At 48.4% G+C, this 20,714-nt stretch overlaps 1 protein-coding gene across 3 annotated transcripts in view; it reads right to left on the bottom strand.

The window, feature by feature from the left end:
- Positions 1 to 20,714, bottom strand: part of ELP3 (elongator acetyltransferase complex subunit 3) — a 74,797-nt gene that overhangs the window by 14,183 nt on the left and 39,900 nt on the right. Inside the window, exons 10-13 of one of the 3 annotated variants that reach the window (XM_032103565.1) lie at positions 13,007 to 13,200; positions 7,289 to 7,379; positions 4,016 to 4,081; positions 146 to 373 (exon numbers count right to left, since the gene is read on the bottom strand). In XM_032103565.1, the coding sequence (XP_031959456.1) occupies positions 146 to 373; positions 4,016 to 4,081; positions 7,289 to 7,379; positions 13,007 to 13,200 (579 nt within the window). Of the gene's footprint in view, positions 1 to 145; positions 374 to 482; positions 564 to 4,015; positions 4,082 to 7,288; positions 7,380 to 13,006; positions 13,201 to 20,714 lie in introns of those variants that run through there. The other 2 variants (XM_032103567.1, XM_032103566.1) reach the window with 2 other exon arrangements.

Consider the following 20,714-nt stretch of genomic DNA (forward strand, 5'->3'; position numbering starts at 1 on the left):
CAGAAGGAGCTCCAATTCCATCCTGGATCTACCATAACTCAGGACAACGGAGGGGCATCAGCCACGAAATAAAATTCCCAATTTTTGGGGAGAGAGGGAATGAAGGGGCAAAAAGAGAGGGGAAATTGGGGAATGTCTGGAATACCTGGTGCTGGAATTTGGAGGGATCCCGGCTGCTGACCGGCACCACGCTGCCGTAGACATGCAATTCCCGGACGATGGAGACGCCGCCCTTGAGCTCCGGGCGGAAAGATTCCGGGGAGCACTTCCGCAGGCGCAGGAGCCCCACCAGGATGTCCTGCTCGGGATCCTCGTAGGACAGGAAGGTCTCCCAGCCCCCGTTGGCCACGTAATCCCTCCGGATTAACTCCACCTGGAACCGGAGACGGGGACGGATCGTGAGGAAAAAGAGGGGAAAAGGGAAAATGCGCGGAGGAGATCGGAGCCGATTCCATGGATCCGTAAATATTCCTCAGAGCGAATGGGAAGAGCTTCCCTCAAGGCCGCGTGATTCCGGGTGGGAATCTGGAACTGGCCTCATAATCCCTCTGGATTAACTCCACCTGATCCAGGAGGGGAATGGATGAGGAGGAAAAGGAGGGGAAAAGGGAAAATGCGCGGAGGAGATCGAAGCCGATTCCATGGATCCGTAAATATTCCTCAGAGCGAACGGGAAGAGCTTCCCTCAAGGCCGCGTGATTCCAGGTGGGAATCTGGAATTGGCCTTGTAATCCCTCTGGATTAATTCCACCTGATCCAGGAGGGGAATGGATGAGGAGGAAAAGGAGGGGAAAAGGGAAAATGTGCGGAGGAGATCGAAGCCGATTCCATGGATCCGTAAATATTCCTCAGAGTGAACGGGAAGAGCTTCCCTCAAGGCTGCGTGATTCCAGGTGGGAATCTGGAATTGGCCTTGTAATCCCTCTGGATTAATTCCACCTGATCCAGGAGGGGAATGGATGAGGAGGAAAAGGAGGGAAAAAGAGAAAATGTGTGGAGGAGATTGAAGCTGATCCATGGATCCATAAATATTCCTCAGAGCGAACGGGGAGAGCTTCCCTCAAGGCCGCGTGATTCCGGGTGGGAATGCCAGCGCTGGGATCCCCCATGGTTCCCTCCGGCACCAAACCCTGGAATGGTTTGGCTGGGAAGGGACCTGAAATCCCATCCCGTCCCAGATTGTTCCCACCTGGCCTTGGACACTTCCAGAGATCCAGAGCTTCTCTGGGAATTCCATTCCAGAGCCTTGCCACCCTTCCAGGGAAATCCCTGCTGGAGCCGTGTTTTCTGCTTATTCCATTTTTGGGGAGAAACTGGGAATTCTCCGACCTTTCCTTTTGGAATTCTCCATGGAGCAGAGTTTAATATTAAACCCAAACTTTTAGTCTTGTCCTAACAAATGAAACTCAGCTTTAGGGAATTTTAGACTTCTCCCATGGTTTGGTTTTCCATGGATCAGCTCCTGGAACATCTGCTGGGCTCCCACCCCAGGAGCTCATCCCAACATTTTGGGGTGGGAATGACCCTTCCTGCAAGCCAGGACGGGATTTATTGGGAATTCACCCAGGCTGTGACAGGAGCGGAGCAGAGGTGACACCACCCAGGGTGGCTTTTCCATCACCAAATCCTTAATTCATGGATTTGGGGCTGTTGGAGGATTTCCAGGGAGAACCGCGAGGTCTTTGTGGGATTGTGATTGTTTGGGTTGGAAAATCCTGGGAAATCAGGGAATCCAACCACCCGCAGCACTGGCCACGCCCCCCTGATCCACAGGGATTTCGATCCCTCCAGGAATGGGGAATCCAGCCCTGCCCTGGCCTCCCAATCCAGGGGGATCCATCCCGCACCATCATCTTGGGATTCCTGAAATTATGGGATGTCTCCCGGTGTTCCTGTGGGATGCTCTGAGCAGGGAGCAGGGCTGCGCTTCTGAAGCAAATCCTTGGATTGTTCCATCCCTGGCAGTGCCCAAGGAAAGGCTGGAGCAGCCTCGGATCATCGGGGCAGGTGCCGGCCTTGGAATGGGATGGGATTGAAGCTGCGTGGATCCCAGCCAAAGCATTCCGGGATTGTGGGATGCAGGAGGCTCCGAATCCATGCCCAGGGGTTTTTCTGGAAGTCGGGGATGGGAAAGGGAAGGGAGAGCCTTCCTGGAGTGCCGAGATTCCCAGGGAAGGGCCTGGAGGCCGGAATTCCTTCCCGCAGAGGAGTCGGGGTGGGGCTGGATCCAATGGCAGGCTGGGAGAGGCGGGAATGGAGGGATTTCCCTGGGAAAGGGGAGCTCGGGCTGGGATCTTGGGAAGGAATTCCCGGCTGGGCTGGAATTCCCAGGGAATGCCCAGATCCATGGCAGTGTCCAAGAAAAGGCTGGAGCAGCCTGGGATCATCAGGGGAGGGGTTGGGGTTGGAATGGGATGGGATTGAAGGTCCCTTCCCACCCAAACCCATCTTGGCATTCCCTGATTCCATGAGCAGATTCCACATTCTGCCCACACCCCATCCAAAAGCCGCTTGCATTCAGAGCTGCAGCAGGAAAACCGGGAATTTTCACCAGGAATCTTCACGCTGGGGCATTTTTAGAGCATCACAAGCTCTGAGCTGCCCGAGGGTTTTGTTCTTCCCACTTCCCTGGGCACGGAGGATCCCGGGACACACTGATCCCCCTGAAGGGTTTTCGGGGACTCACGGGATTCCCAAAGCCTTTTCCTTTTGGGATTCTCCTTTAAGTGTGGGAAAATCCACCCGGAATCACCCCCTGGCCCCGTTCCAGCCCCAGGGCCACTCACGGGATCATCATGGAATCCCAGGTTGGTTTGGGTGGGAAGAGACCCTAAATCCCATCCCATTCCAGCAGGGACACCTTCCGCTCTCCTGGATCCTTATCGGGGGGATCTCGTTGTCATCGGCCTCCAGCACATGGAGAACGCTCCGGTTTTCCCGGGATTTCTGCTGCTCCGACTCCATCCCGCTGCCACTCACCCTCCAGAGCAGAACAAAGGGAATTTTCCGCTTGGAAAAGCCTGGGATGAGCGATTCGCTGACGGCTGCCCTCCCCAGATTTACAATTTAAATCAGATTACAGCTGCCTCCAACAGAAATTCGGGATCAGATTCCGGGATGTGACCGGCCCAGGAGTCTGGGCAGCCTCAGTTCCTGCAGAAATCTGGGAAGAACAGGATTTTTTGGGATTTTTGTGCATTTCTAAACAAATGGGGAGTATTGCACTCATCTGGCTTCTCATAACGGAGGAGAAAAGGAGAATAAAATTCCCTGGAATCTCTGGTTGGCAAAGGGAAAAATCTTCCAGGAATATTCACTCCACTAAACTCTGGAACCAAGCTCCTTGGAGCCTGAGGAATCAGTGGAATTCCATGGCAGGAGAGGAACTTTAGGAATTTCTGGGTGCTGCCACTTCCCAATCCCGGATTTGTGGCTCAGTTTGGGAAGCGGGATCCAGGAGAGGAGTTTGGAAGCGGCTCCCCGATCCCACTTTTTCCCAAACAATTCCTGCTTGGAAGGGCAAAACCCAGAATCGTTTCGGTCCTTCCTTAACGTCGGCAAAGGAACAGGAAGAGGATATTCCCAGGAGACGGATATTCCCAGGATTCTGGGAATTTCCTGAATTGGATGCTTCCGAGTCCAGCAGCGAACATTTCCCCCTCTCTCCCACGAGCCCAGCCATCTTTTTACGGAATATTTCAGGATTTTAGGAATGGGAACCACCACGTGCGCGCTAAATGAACGCATTCCCATAAAAATATGTATTCAAACGTATTTTGTTTGCCCAAAAACCATGGGAATTCATCCCAAAAAAAGCTCCAAATTCACCATTCTTATTCCCAATGGACACAGGGCGTTATCGGAATTCCCAAATCCGGGTTTTAATAGGGAAAAAACCAAAGGGGAAGGAGGATATTTTATGGAAGTGCAAACACCCCAAAGCCAGCGTGGTTTTCTCGAACGCTGAATTTCCTCAGGAAAAGCTCCAGGGAATTAAAACCAGGGAATTTCTTACCTGGTACGGCCTCACTCTGTGGTGGATTTCCTGAATTCCGACCTCCCTCGTCCTCACGTCGCGGCACTGGGAAAAGGGAATGAGAGCGGGGGGAGAAGGTCAAGCTCTGAGCATGAAAAATTCCAGGGAATTCCTGGGTTTCAGATTCTGTGGAAAAGCCGCAGGGGCGGATTCCCAATGGGAAGGCGGCAAAGGGAAAATTGCTCATTGGGCTGTCCCTGATCTGCCTCGGAGAGAGGTTGGAATGCTGAGTGGAAAGCTGGGAAAAATCAATCCCTGAGTGGATCCTGAGGAAAAATTCCCAGCCCGCAGGCCTGGAGGGAAAGGCAAAATCCAGGGAAAAAGAACTTTGGCACTGGGAAGGTGGAACAGTGGGAAAACCCTTGAACAAAAAGGTTTGGGATCTCGGCCACCCTTTTCTTGCTTTTCAAGGAAAACCATTCCAGAAATCCCAAATATCCCAAAGTGAAGCCGATGCTGATCCAACATCCACGGAGCTTCAGTCCCATCCAATTCCATCCCTGGCACCTCCCATGATCCCAGGCTGCTCCAGCCTTTCCTTGGGCACTGCCAGGGATCCGGGCATTCCCTGGGAATTCCAGCACAGCCGGGAATCCCTTCCCAAGATCCCAGCCCGAGCTCCCCTTTCCCAGGGACATCCCTCCATTCCCGCCTCTCCCAGCCTGCCATTGGATCCAGCCCCATCCCGACTCCTCTGCGGGAAGGAATTCCGGCCTCCAGGCCCTTCCCTGGGAATCTCGGCACTCCAGGAAGGCTCTCCCTTCCCTTTCCCATCCCCAACTTCCAGAAAAACCCCTGGGCATGGATTCGGAGCCTCCTGGATCCCACAATCCCGGAATGCTTTGGCTGGGATCCACGCAGCTTCAATCCCATCCCATTCCAAGGCCGGCACCTGCCCCGATGATCCCAGGCTGCTCCAGCCTTTCCTTGGACACTGCCAGGGATCCGGGAGCAGCCGCAGCTTCCTTGGACAACCCCACCAAATCCAATATTCCCAAGAAAGCCGGGATTCGCAGTAGGCTTTTCCCGGGAAGTTGGACATCCCCAAAAAGCCAAAACTTTGGGCGCAACTTTCCTCGGCAAAGCCGCGAGCTGCGGCCGGCGAGGTTTGGGAGGGAGGATCCAGGAGGCAGCAGCGGCCTCGGGGAGATCCAGGGACACCGGGAATGCCCCGACATTCCAGGGGCTCCACACCTGAGCTCGTCCCTGCCTCCTCTCCGTCCCGCTCGTGTTCCGTTTCCCCTCTGGAAAAGCCCCCCGAGGCTCCAGCCTCCTTTGCTTCTGCTGGAATTTCTCTCCCAGGGATTTTCTGGGGTTTTTTTTAAACTTTTTGGGCTCAGATTTGAGAGTTTTTCTCCGATTGTTCCCCCAGGAAAATGCGTGGGAAAGACGAAGCAGGAGGATTTCCAAAGGAATTCTGCCCCCTGTTCCCGCTGATTTCCTGCTCCAAAAAATGGGATTTCTCCGGCCACATTCCAGGAGGAGCTGAAGCGAAATTCACCCAAACCAAAGCAGCTTTTCCTAAGGATCATTCAGGTGCTTTTTAGTCGTGAATTTGGGGTGGTTTGGGGTTTTTTGAAGCCTTTGGAAGATTGAGTTCAGCAGCGATTTTTGTTCTCATCATGGCTTCGTTTCGCCTGACTTGGGGGGATTTTTCTTAATTATTAATTTGTTAAAATTATTATTAAAAATTTCATTGCATTTTATAGTAAATAAATAGAAATTCTTTCTAAAACATTTTATCGGATATTTTTTCTAAATTACTAATTTCTAAAAGATCTTATTAAAATTTTAATTATATTTTATTTTAAATAAATAGAATAGAAATGATTTCTAAAATATTTTATTCGATAATTTTTCTTAATTATTAATTTAAAAAATTATTATTAAAATTTTTATTGTATTTTATTCTAAATAAATAGAACACAAAATGATTTCTAAAACATTTTATTCGATAATTTTTCTAAATTATTAATTTATAAAGATTATTAAAAATTTGATTCTGAATCAATAGAATAGAAATGAATTCTAAAATATTTTATTTGATAAATTTTCTTAATTATTTTCTAAAAATTATTATTAAAATTTTAATTATATTTTATTCTAAATAAATAGAATACAAAGGATTTCTAAAACATTTTATTTGAAAATTTTTCTTAATTATTAATTTTTTTAATTATTAAAATTTTTATTGTATTTTATTGCAAATAAACAGAATAAAAATTACTACTAAAATATTTGATAGTTTTTCTTAATTAATTTCTAAAACTTATTATTAAAATTTTATTATATTTTATTCTAAATAAAGATAAATTATTTCTAAAACATTTTATTTGATAATTTTTCCTAATTATTAATTAAAAAAATTAAATTTAAAAATTAAAATTTTTATTCTGAATCAATTGAATGGAAATTATTTCTAAAATATTTTATTCGATAATTCTTAATTATTTATTTTAAATTTTTTTAATTAAATATTTTATTATATTTTATTTGAAATAAATAGAAATTATTTCTAAAATACTTTATTAGATAGTTTTTCTTAATTATTAATTTCTAAAAATTATTATTAAAATTTTATTCAGAATCAATAGAATAGAAATGAATTCTAAAATATTTTATTAGAATTTTTTTCTTAATTATTAATTAAAAAAAATTATTATTAAAAATTTTATTGCATTTTATTGTAAATAAACAGAATAAAAATTACTACTAAAATATTTTATTTGATAATTTTTCTTAATTAATTTCTAAAAATTATTATTAAAATGTTTATTATATTGTATCCTAAATAAATAAAAATTATTTCTAAAACATTTTATTGGATAATTTTTCTTAATTCTTAATTAAAATATTTTTCAATTAAAATTTTTATATTTTATTCTAAATAAATAGAATAGAAATGAATTCTATAATATTTTATTCAGTAATTTTTCCTAATTATTAATTTAAAAAAATTATTTAAAATTTTATTGTAATTTATTCTAAATAAATAGAACACAAATGATTTCTAAAACATTTTATTCAATAATTTTTCTGAATTAATTTCTAAAAATGATTTTTAAAATTTTTATTCTATTTTATGCTAAATAAATAGAACAGAAATGATTTCTACAACATTTTACTCGGTAATTTTTCCTAATTATTAATTTAAAAAAATTATTATTAAAATTGTCATTCTGAATCAATAGAATAGACATGATTTCTAAAATATTTCATTTGCTAATTTAAATTAGGATTCCTTCTCTTTACCTGTGTCCCAAGATCCTTCATCCTGGCCAGGGCGAGCTCCCGCAGATTCCCGTGCTCCACTCCGGAGCTGACCAGCGGCATCGGAATATCCCTGCACGGAGAGGAAATTCCAAAGCTTCAAACACCTCGATTCGCTGGGAATTCACCAAAAAGCATCATGAGGGTCACCGCAGCCGAATTCCCAAACAGCTGAATTCCCAAATCCACGGAATTCCTCTGGTTTCAAGGATTTGGTTGGATGAGGAATGAAACACAACAACAAACGGGGGAAAATGAAAGGAAAAGCAGAGAAATGAAAGGAAGAACCACAGATTTCAGTAAAAAACCTGAATTCCAACCTTTAACAATCCTAAAAAAGGAGTTTTCCTTTTTTTTCTTGGTTCTTCACTTGGGAACCTGGGGAAAAAAAACCCGGGATCATCCAGATGTTCTTCACAGCATCTGCTGCTGGAGCCCAGAAATTGGGAATCACAGCCCAGAAATTGGGAATCACTCTGGATTCAGGGAAAAGCCACCGGAATTACAACTTCTCCATGTTGGGATTTTGATATTTCCCTGAAAAGCGGGAAAGTTCAGTGCAGCAAAATCCTGCTGGGAATTCCAGGCCATTCCCATGGGAATGTGAATCCCAGCCTGAGGATGGCAGGAAGCTGAAGATCTCCGAGGAAGGAGCTAAAAGGGAATCTGGAAGCACATTTGGCCTCTCCAGTGGCTTCCAGATTATCCCAGAGAGATGAGGAAACCAGGATCCTTCTTGGAATGTTGGCTCATCCCGCTCCATCCCGATAAAACTTCACCTGTTTATCCAAAACCCCTCAGATCTCCAGGGAAATGAGAGACAGGAAAGACTCAGCTCGGTCCCAAACGTTCCTTGGATGAGTTCTCCTCCTTTTCCTCAGCTGCACCAAGACCTGAATATCCCAAAATCCCATCCAGAGCTTGGGGCGCTCAGGGAATTGGGGCTGTAATTAATTCATTAATTCATTAATTCATTAATTCATTAATTCACCCACGCTGATTTTCCATCCCCCTCCAGCCGGTGCCGGATGACCTCTGTGGAATGAATTCCTGGATCCAGCCAGCTCCAAGTGGGTTTTCCTTCCCCCCCATTAACAATTCCTGGGATTGGCAGGAGCTGGACAAAGATTCAGGAATTGAAGGATCCTGAAGCCGATCCTTGTGCTGCTCCAGCCTTGCAGGGACTCTGGGAAGGGGCAAGGAAAGGATTTTTCTTCGAAAGGACCTTAAATCCCATCCCATTCCAACCCCGACACCTTCCCGCCATCCAACCCTTCCTTGGACAATTCCAGGGATGGGGAATCCATGCCCACCCTCCCAGCCAGGAATTCCTTCCCAATATCCCATCTACCCCTGGGGAAGCCATTCCCTTCGTCTTTCCCCTACAAATCCACAGGATCTGTGGATAATTCCTCGTGGCTTGCCCAGAACTCCCAAGAAAAACCCAATTCCTTCACTAGATCCTTTATCCAGGGATTTCTCTGGATAAATGAGACCCTGCAGAGGCAACAAAACTCCCTCCCAAGAGCCGCAATTGGGGGAGGGGGGAAAGGAGCACTTCGCGCGGTGCCTGGAGGACGCTCGGATCCACAGGGATAATCCAGGGAATAACAATCACGGAGCAGCTCCGATCGTGCCGGGATGTGTGGATTTTCCCTCCAGGAACACAGATAGAAAACCCCGCCACGCTCCAGTCCCAGGCTTTTAGCTAAATCCAGGGAAAAGCGACTGAAATCCCGCCAATAAAAGGTGGATTACAACCCCGAGCCCCTCACGCACCTGCTGGGGAGCGAAGGAAATTGAAACGGCAACGGGAAAAAGGAGATTTTGGAGGAGAGAAAAAGGCGGGAATGGGTTTTTCACGGCCACTTTGGATTGTCGGGAGAATCCGGAGCAACTCCAGCCACGGGACAATGCCGTCCCGGGGATTGAGGAGGTGTTAGAATGCGAAATTAATTCAGAACAAAGGGGGTTAAATCCCGACCTCGTTAAAATCAACGCGCGATTCGCCGGCAGCTCCAGCCAGCTTTGCTTCACGTCCTCTTTTCCCAGCATTTGCATTCCTTGGATCTCCGGTGAAGCAGCTGATGGAAGCTCCCGGGGAAAGTCTGGATCTGGCTCTCAGCTCTGCCCCATTCCGAGGAGATTTTATGTCCTCCCCCTCCACCTCCCCCTGGTCAGAGCGCCGGGAAAATCCATAGAAACCACCAAAATCCAAGGAAAAGCCAAACCCTGCGGGCGTGCAACGCTCCTCCTGCCGTTTTCCGTACTCCCGCGGGGATGAGGAGGATCCCAAATATTCGGGATAAATACAGGATTACGGATCACCCTGGGAGAAACCACCTCCAATCACTCATTGGCAGCTCAGTTCTTAAAAGAAAACCTGAATTCCACAGAATCCTGGAATTACTGAGGTTGGAGAGGATTTTAAACGATTCCAGGGACGGCGATTCCACCTTTTCCACACCGTTTCACCGGATTTCCTGGAGCTGGAAGGTTCCTCACGGGCTTTTATCAGTGGTGCCTCTCTCACGCTCAGCCCACTCCTTATCCTGATTGTTTTGGGCTGGGCACGGACACAAACGCAGGGAGCTCCTGGATGTTTCCTCCAAATCCGGTCCCAGGGAACAAGGATCCCAAAGACTGGCTCTCAGAGCTTGGGATCATGGAATCCAGGAATGCTTTGGGTGGGATTCATGGGAGTTTCAATCCCATCCCATTCCAAGCCCGGCACCTCCCCTGATGATCCCAGGCTGCTCCACAGCCTTTCCTTGGATGCTCCCAGGGATCTGGGGGCAGCCACAGCTTCCCTGGGAATTCCAGCCCAGCTGGGAATTCCCTCCTGATATTTAATCCTAATTTTGACTCTAAAGCCGCTCTCAGCTCAAAGCGTCTCCTCAAATCCGTGCTGGGCACAGCCCGTGGATGATTTAGGATGGGATATTGGGATACCCACGATTCCATGATTTGGGAATCTTGGCTTTGTCCGTTACTCCCAACTCACACAAACGCGATTTGGAGCTGAGTAAGAACTTCAGGGCTTTGCACTGGAGAGGTAAAAATCCGAAATTTCCATGGAGAAGTTCCAGGCAGCGGGAAAATGGGAACGTCACAACTGGATGGAGGCAAATCAGCACCAGCAAAGCCTTTTCCAGGCCTGGATTCCTTGGGAAAAGACCTGCTGGGCTGGGAATTCCTGCCATCCTAAAGAATAAACCTGCTGGATTTAGATCCCAAAAAACGGCACCACGAAGAAATGGGACATGGCGAGGACAGCGGGAAGCTACTCTGGAATCCCAGTCCTGACCGAAAATTCCTGAATTTCCTGCCCCATTCCATGCGAGGCTCATCCTGGTTTTCTTGTTTTCTTATCAGTTTTCCTGTTTTCCAATCAAGGCTCCTGTTCCTTAAAAGGTTATTCCTTAAAAAGGCTCAGGGCGTGGAATGAAATGAGCTTGAGGGTCCTTTGCAAGCCGACCCATTCCGTGATTCCAAGACCCTGGGATTTCCCTCCCCTCCCAGATTTCCATTTATGTCCACATCTCTCCTTCCAGACAGGGACCGCTGCTGCTCTGCTCATAATTCCAAGTTGTCTTCCTGAAGAGAGGGATTATCCCAGGATTTACCAGGCTGTAGCATCGACACTTCCAGCTCTAAAAGGAATTATCCTGAAAAAAATGCTTCTCATGGATGCGTTCATATTCCGGACCAAGACATTCAGGACTTTTTCACGCCTCCTGATTTACAGCAAAATCCCTCTGAGTTTGGGCAAACTTCCCTGGATTCCCTCTCATTCCCAATTTCAAACTTCCCTGGATTCCTTCTCATCTCATTTCTCATTCCTGATTTCAAACTTCCTGGGATTCCCTCTCATCCCATCTCTCATTCCCAATGCCAAACTTCTATCGATTCCCTCTCATTCCAGATCTCAAACTTGCCAGGATTCCCTCTCATCCCATCTCTTGTTCCCGATGCCAAACGTCCCTGGATTCCCTCTCATTCCTGATTTCAAACTTCCCTGGATTCCCTCTCATCTCATCTCTCATTTCCAATACCAAACTTGCCAGGATTCCCTCTCATCCCATCTCTCATTCCCAATGCCAAACTTCCCTGGATTCCCTCTCATCCCATCTCTCATTCCAGATCTCAAACTTCCCTGAATTCCCTCTCATTCCCAATGCCAAACTTCCCAGGATTCCCTCTCATCCCATCTCTCATTCCCGCTTCCAGCTGGTGAATCCTCTGTTCCGGTGCTGCTTTCCAGCCCTGCAGGGTTGGGAATGTCCTGGAATACCCTTTTCCTTTCTGTGTCCTTCTAAATCAACGCAATTTTGAGCAAGATGAATTTTTAAACTGATTTTGGAACTCTGCTTTTATCCCTGAATCCCCATTTCCTTCCTTCTCCTGGAAATCACGGAACCACCAACACATCCATGGAAACCCCGCAGCGCCCACGGGGAAAGGAAGGGAACCAAAAAATCACACGGAGCTCCGCAACCATGCCAGGGAACTCCCCCAGAGCCAAGAGGGAATTAATGATCCATCCTGGGATCCACCCAATTAATGATCCATCCTGGGATCCACCCAATTAATGATCCATAATGGGATCCACCCAGTTAATGATCCACTGTGGGATCCACCCAATTAATGATCCACTGTGGGATGCACCCAATTAATGATCCATCATGGGATGCACCCAGTTAATGATCCACTGTGGGATCCACCCAATTAATGATCCATCACGGGATGCACCCAATTAATGATCCATCATGGGATGCACCCAATTAATGATCCATCCTGGGATCCATCCCATTATCCATCCTGGGATCCATCCCATTATCCCTCATGGGATCCATCCCATTATCCATCGTGGGATCCATCCCATTATCCCTCACGGGATCCATCCCATTATCTATCGTGGGATCCATCCCATTATCCCTCACGGGATCCATCCCATTATCCCTCACAGGATCCATCCCATTATCCCTCATGGGATCCATCCCATTATCCATCACGGGAACCATCCCATTATCCCTCACGGGATCCATCCCATTATCCCTCACGGGATCCATCCCATTATCCATCACGGGAACCATCCCATTATCCCTCACGGGATCCATCCCATTATCCCTCACAGGATCCATCCCATTATCCCTCACGGGATCCATCCCATTATCCCTCACAGGATCCATCCCATTATCCATCACGGGAACCATCCCATTATCCATCGTGGGATCCATCCCATTATCCCTCACGGGATCCATCCCATTATCCCTCATGGGATCCATCCCATTATCCCTCACAGGATCCATCCCATTATCCATTGTGGGATCCATCCCATTATCCCTCACGGGATCCATCCCATTATCCATTGTGGGAACCATCCCATTATCCCTCACGGGATCCATCCCATTATCCATCGTGGGATCCATCCCATTATCCCTCACGGGATCCATCCCATTATCCATCGTGGGATCCATCCCATTATCCCTCACAGGATCCATCCCATTATCCCTCACAGGATCCATCCCATTATCCATCGTGGGATCCATCCCATTATCCCTCACGGGATCCATCTGATCTTTGGTTAATTAATAATTAAGGCTGGGAGATAAGAAAGGCCCGAGGCAGACTGGGCTGTAAGTAAAGCACGAATCCCTCCCGCAGCAGGGAAGGGATCATTCCGGGTGGGAAAATCACCTCTGGACGCGGTACACGCGTGTCCATGGCGGCACCAGGGCCAGGATCCTGGCCACCAGATCCACCAGGGTGCTGGGGGAGTAACTCTTGTATCTCCCAGTTTTCCAGAGCTCGTAGAGCCCGGTGCCGCGGATCACCAGCGTGGGGTAGAGCTTCATCCCGTCGGGGCGGAACGCGGGGTTCTCGAAAAATTCCTGCCCAAAAAAAAAAAAAGGAGGGAAAAGAATGAATCAGACCAAAAAGAGTCCAAAAAAAAAGGGCAAATCCAACATTCCCTGGGGTTGGGTGTCCCGGCAGAACTCGCTTCCCAAAACCTCCTCGTGTTTGCAGCAGGCAGGGGTGAATACGGTGCAGGAATCACTGGAGTCGGGAGGATTTATCCGCTTATTTCATTTCAGACACGGAAAGAGTCTGTCCTGGGTTTGAAGAGGAGGAAGGACAAATCCCCACGACATCAGAACGAGTCTGATCTGTGCTTTCCTTCTATTTTTCAGCGAGAATTCAATGGGTATTGCAGCATTTGTCCCATTTCTTGTCTAATTCCGCTCGGAATTAGAACAATAGGGATGAGCGCGCTTATCCTCCATCGCGGCAGCCGCAGTCGGAGACTGATCCATCAACGGCGCGTCTGGGACACGGCATCTGAGCAGCGATGGAGAAAACCAGACCTGTGCTCCTCTCTGAGCCAGCCCTCAGAAGGGAACGGGAGGACGGAGCTGTGGCTCTGATTTCCCTGCCTGAATCCCGCGTGGAGCAGCCGGGGTAGTTTTTTCCCCGATTAAATGTTGGGAATGAGAATTAAAATCAAATCACTCCAACAAAGGGGAAATAAAAACAGGAGGCAGGCAAGGCACCCTGCACCGAGCAAGCACTGAACTTGCTTCACTTCAACCACTGGTTGAAGTGGTACCAGATCTGATCCTGGCTTAGACCCTGGATTTATTCCTGGATTGCTCACTTGATATCCAGGGCCTGATCCCTCTCCAGTGGGGTATTCCCATGGGAATAAAAATTCCCAGCTGGATGAGGTGAGTTCACAGCTGCTGTGGCCCCACCAGTTGCTGGCCCAGGGCTTTGCTGAGGTGCTTCACACATTCTCATGGAATCATGGAATGCTGTGGGCGGGATCCATGGAGCTTCAATTCCATCCCATTCCAACCCCGGCACCTCCCACGATCCCAGGGTACTCCAGCCTTTCCTTGGACACTGCCAGGGATCCAGGGATTCTCTGGGAATTCCAGCCCAGCCTCTCCCCACCCTCCCAGCTGGGAATTTCTTCCCAAGATCCCACGCCAAGCTCCCCTTTCCCACTGGGAAGCCATTCCCTGTGTCCTGTCCCTCCAGCCCTTTCCCAAATCCCAGCTCTCCTGGAGCCCCTTTAGGCTTGGGAAGGGGCTCCAAGGATCCCCTGGATCCTTCCCTTCTCCAGCTGGACATTCCCAGCTCTCCCAGAAGCTCTGTTGGCTCCCTGTGCTTCCCAACCCCAAATTTCTCCAGGATAAAACCCCCAAAATGGATCCGCTCGGCTCCAAGGCACCAGGATCCAGCACCAGGATGGGAAGAAGGTCAGTGATTGCAACAATCCAGGTTTTTTCTGGCTGATTCCTTGCCTAAACCAGGGCTGGATCCAGCCCGGCACATCCACGCTGCTGGGCAGCTCCAGGGAAACACAGGTGGACAATGGAAGCGGTTTTCCAGGCAGCTCAGCCTCCAGAGTCGCTCACACACAGCCTGGAGTCAGTTCAGGAGATGAAACACGGTCTGGAGCAAGGATAAAGACGTGGAATCACTGGTTTGGGTGGGAAGGGATCTCAAAGCTCATCCCATTCCAACCCCGACGCCTGCCACTATCCCAGGCTGCTCCAAGCCCTGTCCAACCTGGCCTTGGGCACTTCCAGGGATCCAGGGAAGTATATTGTATCTCCAAGGGTTCTGTTGGATTTATGGATCAATCAACTTCTTCTGAGCGAGCACCCGATGCTCCGGATGCAAAGAGAGAGGAAAACCCGACTCCCTGCACTCCTGTCAGAGCTGATCCAGAGCCACACGAGGTAGAGCAGGGCTGGGAAAACGTTCCTGCTGTCCTCAGCCAACCCAAAACGGGCTGAATTCCACCTTTTGTGGGCAGTTAATGGGAAATGTGGAGAAGGAACGAGGAGATGCGTGTGGGGTGAGCGTCCCGGCCGAGCGGCACCGAGGCAGGCGAGGCACTCGGGTGAGGAATGTGGTGAATAAACCTCTCCAGCCAGGAGAAAAGGCTCTGGATTATCATTCCCCACCGATCCCAAGGGCAGACGCGGGAATGATTCACCCACATTCCCGGTTTTTTTCCACTGTGGTGGAAGGCAGGGGCAGCCCTGAGGCTGAGGTTAAATGCAGCAGCAAAGGCAAGGTCACGAGGGGAGGGCGCTGACCCCACCCCGAATCCTGTCCCTTCACCCCCTCCACACCTCTGACGTCAGAGCACGAACCCAGCTGATAACTCCGCTGCCCACCGGCCTTTCCAAACCCACAGATTTCCCTGCTAATTCCTCAGGCTCTTCCTCAAAATCCTCCTGAGCTGATTGCCCAAGTAATTAATTTCAAACGAGATAACAGAGCGGCGGCGGCGCCTTTCTTCCCCAGCCCCTTTTTCCAACGGTCCCTGTAAATCCCAACATTTAAAAGCTTAACCTTTCCCCACTCACAAACAGTCTCTGATTAAGTCTCTCATGAAACAAAGGAAGTAGAAAATGCCAACACGTGCCCAGCTTTAGGAGGAATTGTAGCCTTTTCTTGTGGGTTTTATTTTAATTAGACACCTTAAAAGGTGTCTTGGGCTGATAAAACCCTTCCGGAGCTGTTTGCTGCCAAGACAAATTGAATCCCTAAAATATTTGTTCCAGAGGCCACCATCCATAGCAGCTCTGGAGGTTTTCCATCAGCTCCAGGCTGAGTCAGGGCTAATCCACGTCTGCTCTGGAGGGAGAGGTTAAAGATGACCCAGGGAGAGCAGATCCTGACGTATTCCGAAATTTCTGAATCTCTGGAGGACGTAGAACATTCCAAACGGAAGCACTGCCAACCCCAAAGCTGCTAAACCAACCCTCCTTGAAGTTTTAGATAATTAAGATGGATGCTGAAGGGAAATTTAAATTTGGGGGTGTGGCCAATGGGCAGGATGTGAGAGGTTATTGCAGCAATTTGATCATCATTAAAGTACAGAAAAGGTCAGCTCTGATCAGCTCAAACTCAAACCTGGAGGTTCATAGGGACTTTTTCATACCTTAAAATCCCATTTCCCCTAATGCTGCTCAATTTATGGGATATTAGAGAAAACCTGAGGATTTTTTCCCAGTAAATAATAAGCACGGAATCCTTTTTTCAACTCCCATCAAAAGCTTTCGGTGACTTTGCAATTGTTGTCCAAGGAAATTGGGATTACAGGAAACCAAAAGTCAACCTCTGTGAGATCAGAATATAATCCGAGAACCATGGAATGGTTTGGTTTGGGAAAGATCACCTCATTCCAAGGAGGTAACAGGAGATGGAATCAGGAGACGACGCCCTGAATTTCAATATTTCCCCTTCCTGTGCTCTTGCAAAAACCTTTTAAATGAGAAAACCCTGGAGTGACCCATGGGAAAGGTCTGAGGATTCAAAGATCCCACCTGGAGGTTTTAATCGGATTTTCCTGACCACGCTCAGCATGGAATGAATGAGAAACCTGCTCCAAAAACACCCCAAAAGCTGCAGCTCTCCGAAAGGAGAAGAATAATACCGTTTCATGGGATTCCACTTGTCACAGCCCAAAGATCCACTTGCCACCTTTTATCTCCTCGCTCTCCAGGTGTCCAACTGCTGCAGGACATACCGGTTATGGGATCAAAGCAGCAATTTTTGGAAGCAATTTACTAAATCGTCGGGATTTGTTCAGAGTAAAGGTCACCAAAATCTATTGTTGAACGAGCAGAACGGCCTCGCCATTGGAGACGGAGCGTGCCCCTCAACCGGATCCTTGAATCGGTTCCTTCGCTCCACTCCCCCGCCGTGAAAGAGACGATTAAATTCATATTCTGAATAAGATGAGCATTATCTGAACTCTCCATACTCCAGCCCTTATCTCCATCAGCCGGATTATTTATAGCCCTGAATGCTGGTGGCACTTGAAAGCTCCTGCCTTGAGTGACACTTCCAACTCCACGGGGAAGGAACAATCACTCAGTGCTTTAATTATATGCATTAACAGCCTCCAAAAACGCGGCTCCATTTTCCCTCCCCGATTTGCATTTCCCCCTCTTCCCCCGTCAATGCCGGGCTAATTAAAACCCTAACAATAGGATCTGCATTCAGGGGTGCAGACAATGGCCCAGTGACCGAGAAATGCAGATTCCAGGGTGCCTTTGCCGTGCCTTTGGAGCAGCCTGGGAACACCCACGGCCTGGAGCAGCGCTCGGCACCTGGCACGATGAAAATGGGCATTTTAAAGTCACTCAGCTCCATGATCCTTGAAGGTTTGCTGTTTTCAGAACACAACACCGAGAATTATCCGACGGATTTATATGAAGGTGGGAAGTTGATTTTGTACCACGTTTATCTTTATTTCCATCCTCAAAGAGCAACACATTCCAATGTTTCTTCCAATATTCCCTCAAGGAGTGCAATAAAACCACAGGGAAAAGCCTCAAGCTACACCTGCAGAGGTTCAGGTTGGATATTGGGAGTAATTCCTTCATGGAAAGGGTTTTCCAGCCATGGCAGTGGTGGAGTCCCCATCCCTGGAGGGATTTAAATCCATGTGGATTTGGGGGGACATGGACCCATGGTGGACTCCCCATTCCTGGAGGGATTTAAATCCATGTGGATTTGGGAGGAACATGGATCAGTGGTGGAGTCCCCATTCCTGGGGGGGATTTAAATCCATGTGGATTTGGGGGGAAACATGGATCAGTGGTGGAGTCCCCATTCCTGGAGGGATTTAAATCCATGTGGATTTGGGGGAAACATGGATCAGTGGTGGAGTCCCCATCCCTGGAGGGATTTAAATCCATGTGGATTTGGGGGGAACATGGATCCGTGGTGGCTCTGGCAGTGCTGGGAATGGTTGGATTTGATGTTCAAGGGTTTTTCCAATCTAAATGATCCCAAATCGCTTCCTCTTAATGTCTGCACTCATGGCAAAACCCCCCACGGATGTGGCCCATGGGAGAAATTCCTAAAGCAGATGATCCCAAAATTTCCAGCTCTCCTGTAAAACATTCCGTGACCAAGGGAGGAAGGACAGTATTCCAGGGAACTGCTGACGCTTTCCTGACCCTCCACAGCTGCACAACAAAACCCTTTCAGTTCCTGGCACGTTCAAGCTGCCAAATTTCCCATTATGGAACCCACTAAGCCAAGGAAAAAGTGACAAAATTCCAACAGTTCTGCCACGAGAGGCTCAGTTCTCTGAGGGTCACCAGCATCTGAAGCACCTCAGATTGTTCCGGAATTCCCCGTATTTTGAGTGTCAGGGAGGAAAAGCGGATTCCCTGCTGCGTAAAGGACCTTGGAGCTGCAGGAAGCTTCTCCTTCTCCTCCCTACCCCAGCAGCCTCAAAACTCTCAAATCCACAGGTCAGAGGGAGCTTTTCCAGGTGAATCCGCACCAGCTCCAGCTCCAGCAGGAACATTTTCCACATTAAACCTGATCTCTCTGCACGGACCAGGAAACTGCGAGGAGAGAAGCTCCTGCCTCCCATCCCAGCCCTTCCATGGCCTGTTTTCCCCTGGAATATCAGGATCCACAGTGGCCAACACTGCTGGGGAGTTGTTGTCTCCAAAACCAGGAGATCCTGGCCCGTCCCAGCCCCGGCACTGCTGGAACACAACTCAGTAACCAGGAGAGACACAGAATGCTTGGAAAAGGCCCGGGGCAGGATCAGGCTGACCTTGGAGCGTGGGTTTGGCCGCCAAGCCCCAGACAGATCTCTCCAGACTGTGCTCAGTGCCCCGAGCAGCCCCATCTGCCCGGCGGTGCAGGTGCTCCGAGCCAGCCTCCATCCATTCAGGAAAAACCCAGGAGAATTCCTCCATCAATCTGCTCTGAAGTTTCACCTTCGCTTTTCCCGAGCGCACGACTCCGATTTCTGGGAGGGTCAGCGTTCCCCTTGGGCTCAGCACAGGAAATAAAGCATTTGTCACTGTCTTAAATCCACAATTTCTGCAGCGTGGATCCCTCAAAAGTCTCCTATCCCAAAAAACACCGAGCCCAGCAACTCTTTCCTGGTTTTGATAACCCAATCCTCCCTTATCAGACCTCTCCTTTCCATCGGGAGCATCAAAAGCAGCACGTGATGCCCTCCCCACCTCACTCAGCCCTCCCAGATGCTCACAGCAAAACAATTCTGCTTTTCTAATTAAAAAAAAAAAAATACAAACCCACACAAAACCAACAATTAAGTCCTCAAAAATGTAATTTGGCCCTCGCGGTTTCTCCACTCAGTCGTTGATGATGATCTGCACTAAAATACGCATTTTACTGAGTGATGCTCTCTTCGCCTAAGTGCCTGGGAAATTTGTACTCTCCATCCAAGACATATCCCTTTATTCCTTTATTTTTGGCTGCCTGTTCCCAGCCATATGTTCATTATTGACTTCAGCAGCAAGGGGCCGCCGTGAAAAAAAACCAAAAAAACCCAACAGAAAACAACTTCTGAATGGGGGAAAAAAAAAATAAAATCAAAAAATCCTGGCTTTTTCTGGTGTAAAAAGCCCCAGAACAGAGAGTGGCTGAATGAGCCTGAGCAACCCACGGGGTCTGGGGGCTGCAAAGTGCACAAATCATCCCTCAGGTCAGGTGGAAAAAGGGTTTGTACCGAGCAGGAGCTTTTTGTGAATGGGAGGCTGCTGGCAGGCAGTGATTGTCATTATCATAACTCTGATGTTCGTGCGCTGCAGGAAAATGGGTGCGAGGGAAAAAATCCTGGTCTTTGGGGACAAAGGCAGCAATCCGAGAGCAGCATAAAGGCAGCTTTTCCACACAGCCCTGCAATTTTTCCGATCATGGAATCATGGAATGCTTTGGGTGGGGAAGGGAGCTTCAATCCCATCCCATCCCATTCCAACCCCGACACCTTCCATGATCCCAGGCTGCTCCAACCTTTCCTGGGACACTCCCCGGGATCCAGGGGGCAGCCCCAGCTTCTCTGGGAGTTCCAGCCCAGCCCCTCCCCACCCTCCCAGCCGGGAATTCCTTCCCGAGATCCCACCCCAAACTCCCCTTTCCCACTGGGAAGCCATTCCCTGCCTCCTGCCTCTCCAGCCCCTTCCCAAATTCCAGCTCTCCTGGAGCCCCTTCAGGCTCGGGAAAGGGCTCCAAGCTCTCCCTGGATCCTTCCCTTCTCCAGGTGAACATTCCCAGCTCTCCCAGCCTGCTCTACCCACGATATCCCAAATTGTTCTGCTTCTGTGCAACGCAAAAAGATCTCTCTGCTACCAAAAACCCATCCTGGGCCTTTCCTGATTTAAACTCGACCCTAAAAGTTTCTGAGCCCACAATTTTGCAGAAGTGGGCACAGACCGGGGCTTTCTGCGGGGATTTTATCCACAGAATTAGGAGAGCAATTACGTGTGAAAAGAGTTTCCAGAAATAGCCTGGTCCTTACTACCACCACCCTCATTAACATAAAAATTACCCTGGCTTTGGTCACAGTTCATGGAACCATAATTGTTTCTGACATGAGGCAGCT

The sequence above is a fragment of the Corvus moneduloides genome, chromosome 3 (genome assembly GCF_009650955.1).
Source record: "Corvus moneduloides isolate bCorMon1 chromosome 3, bCorMon1.pri, whole genome shotgun sequence".
Taxonomy (NCBI): Eukaryota; Metazoa; Chordata; class Aves; order Passeriformes; family Corvidae; genus Corvus; species Corvus moneduloides.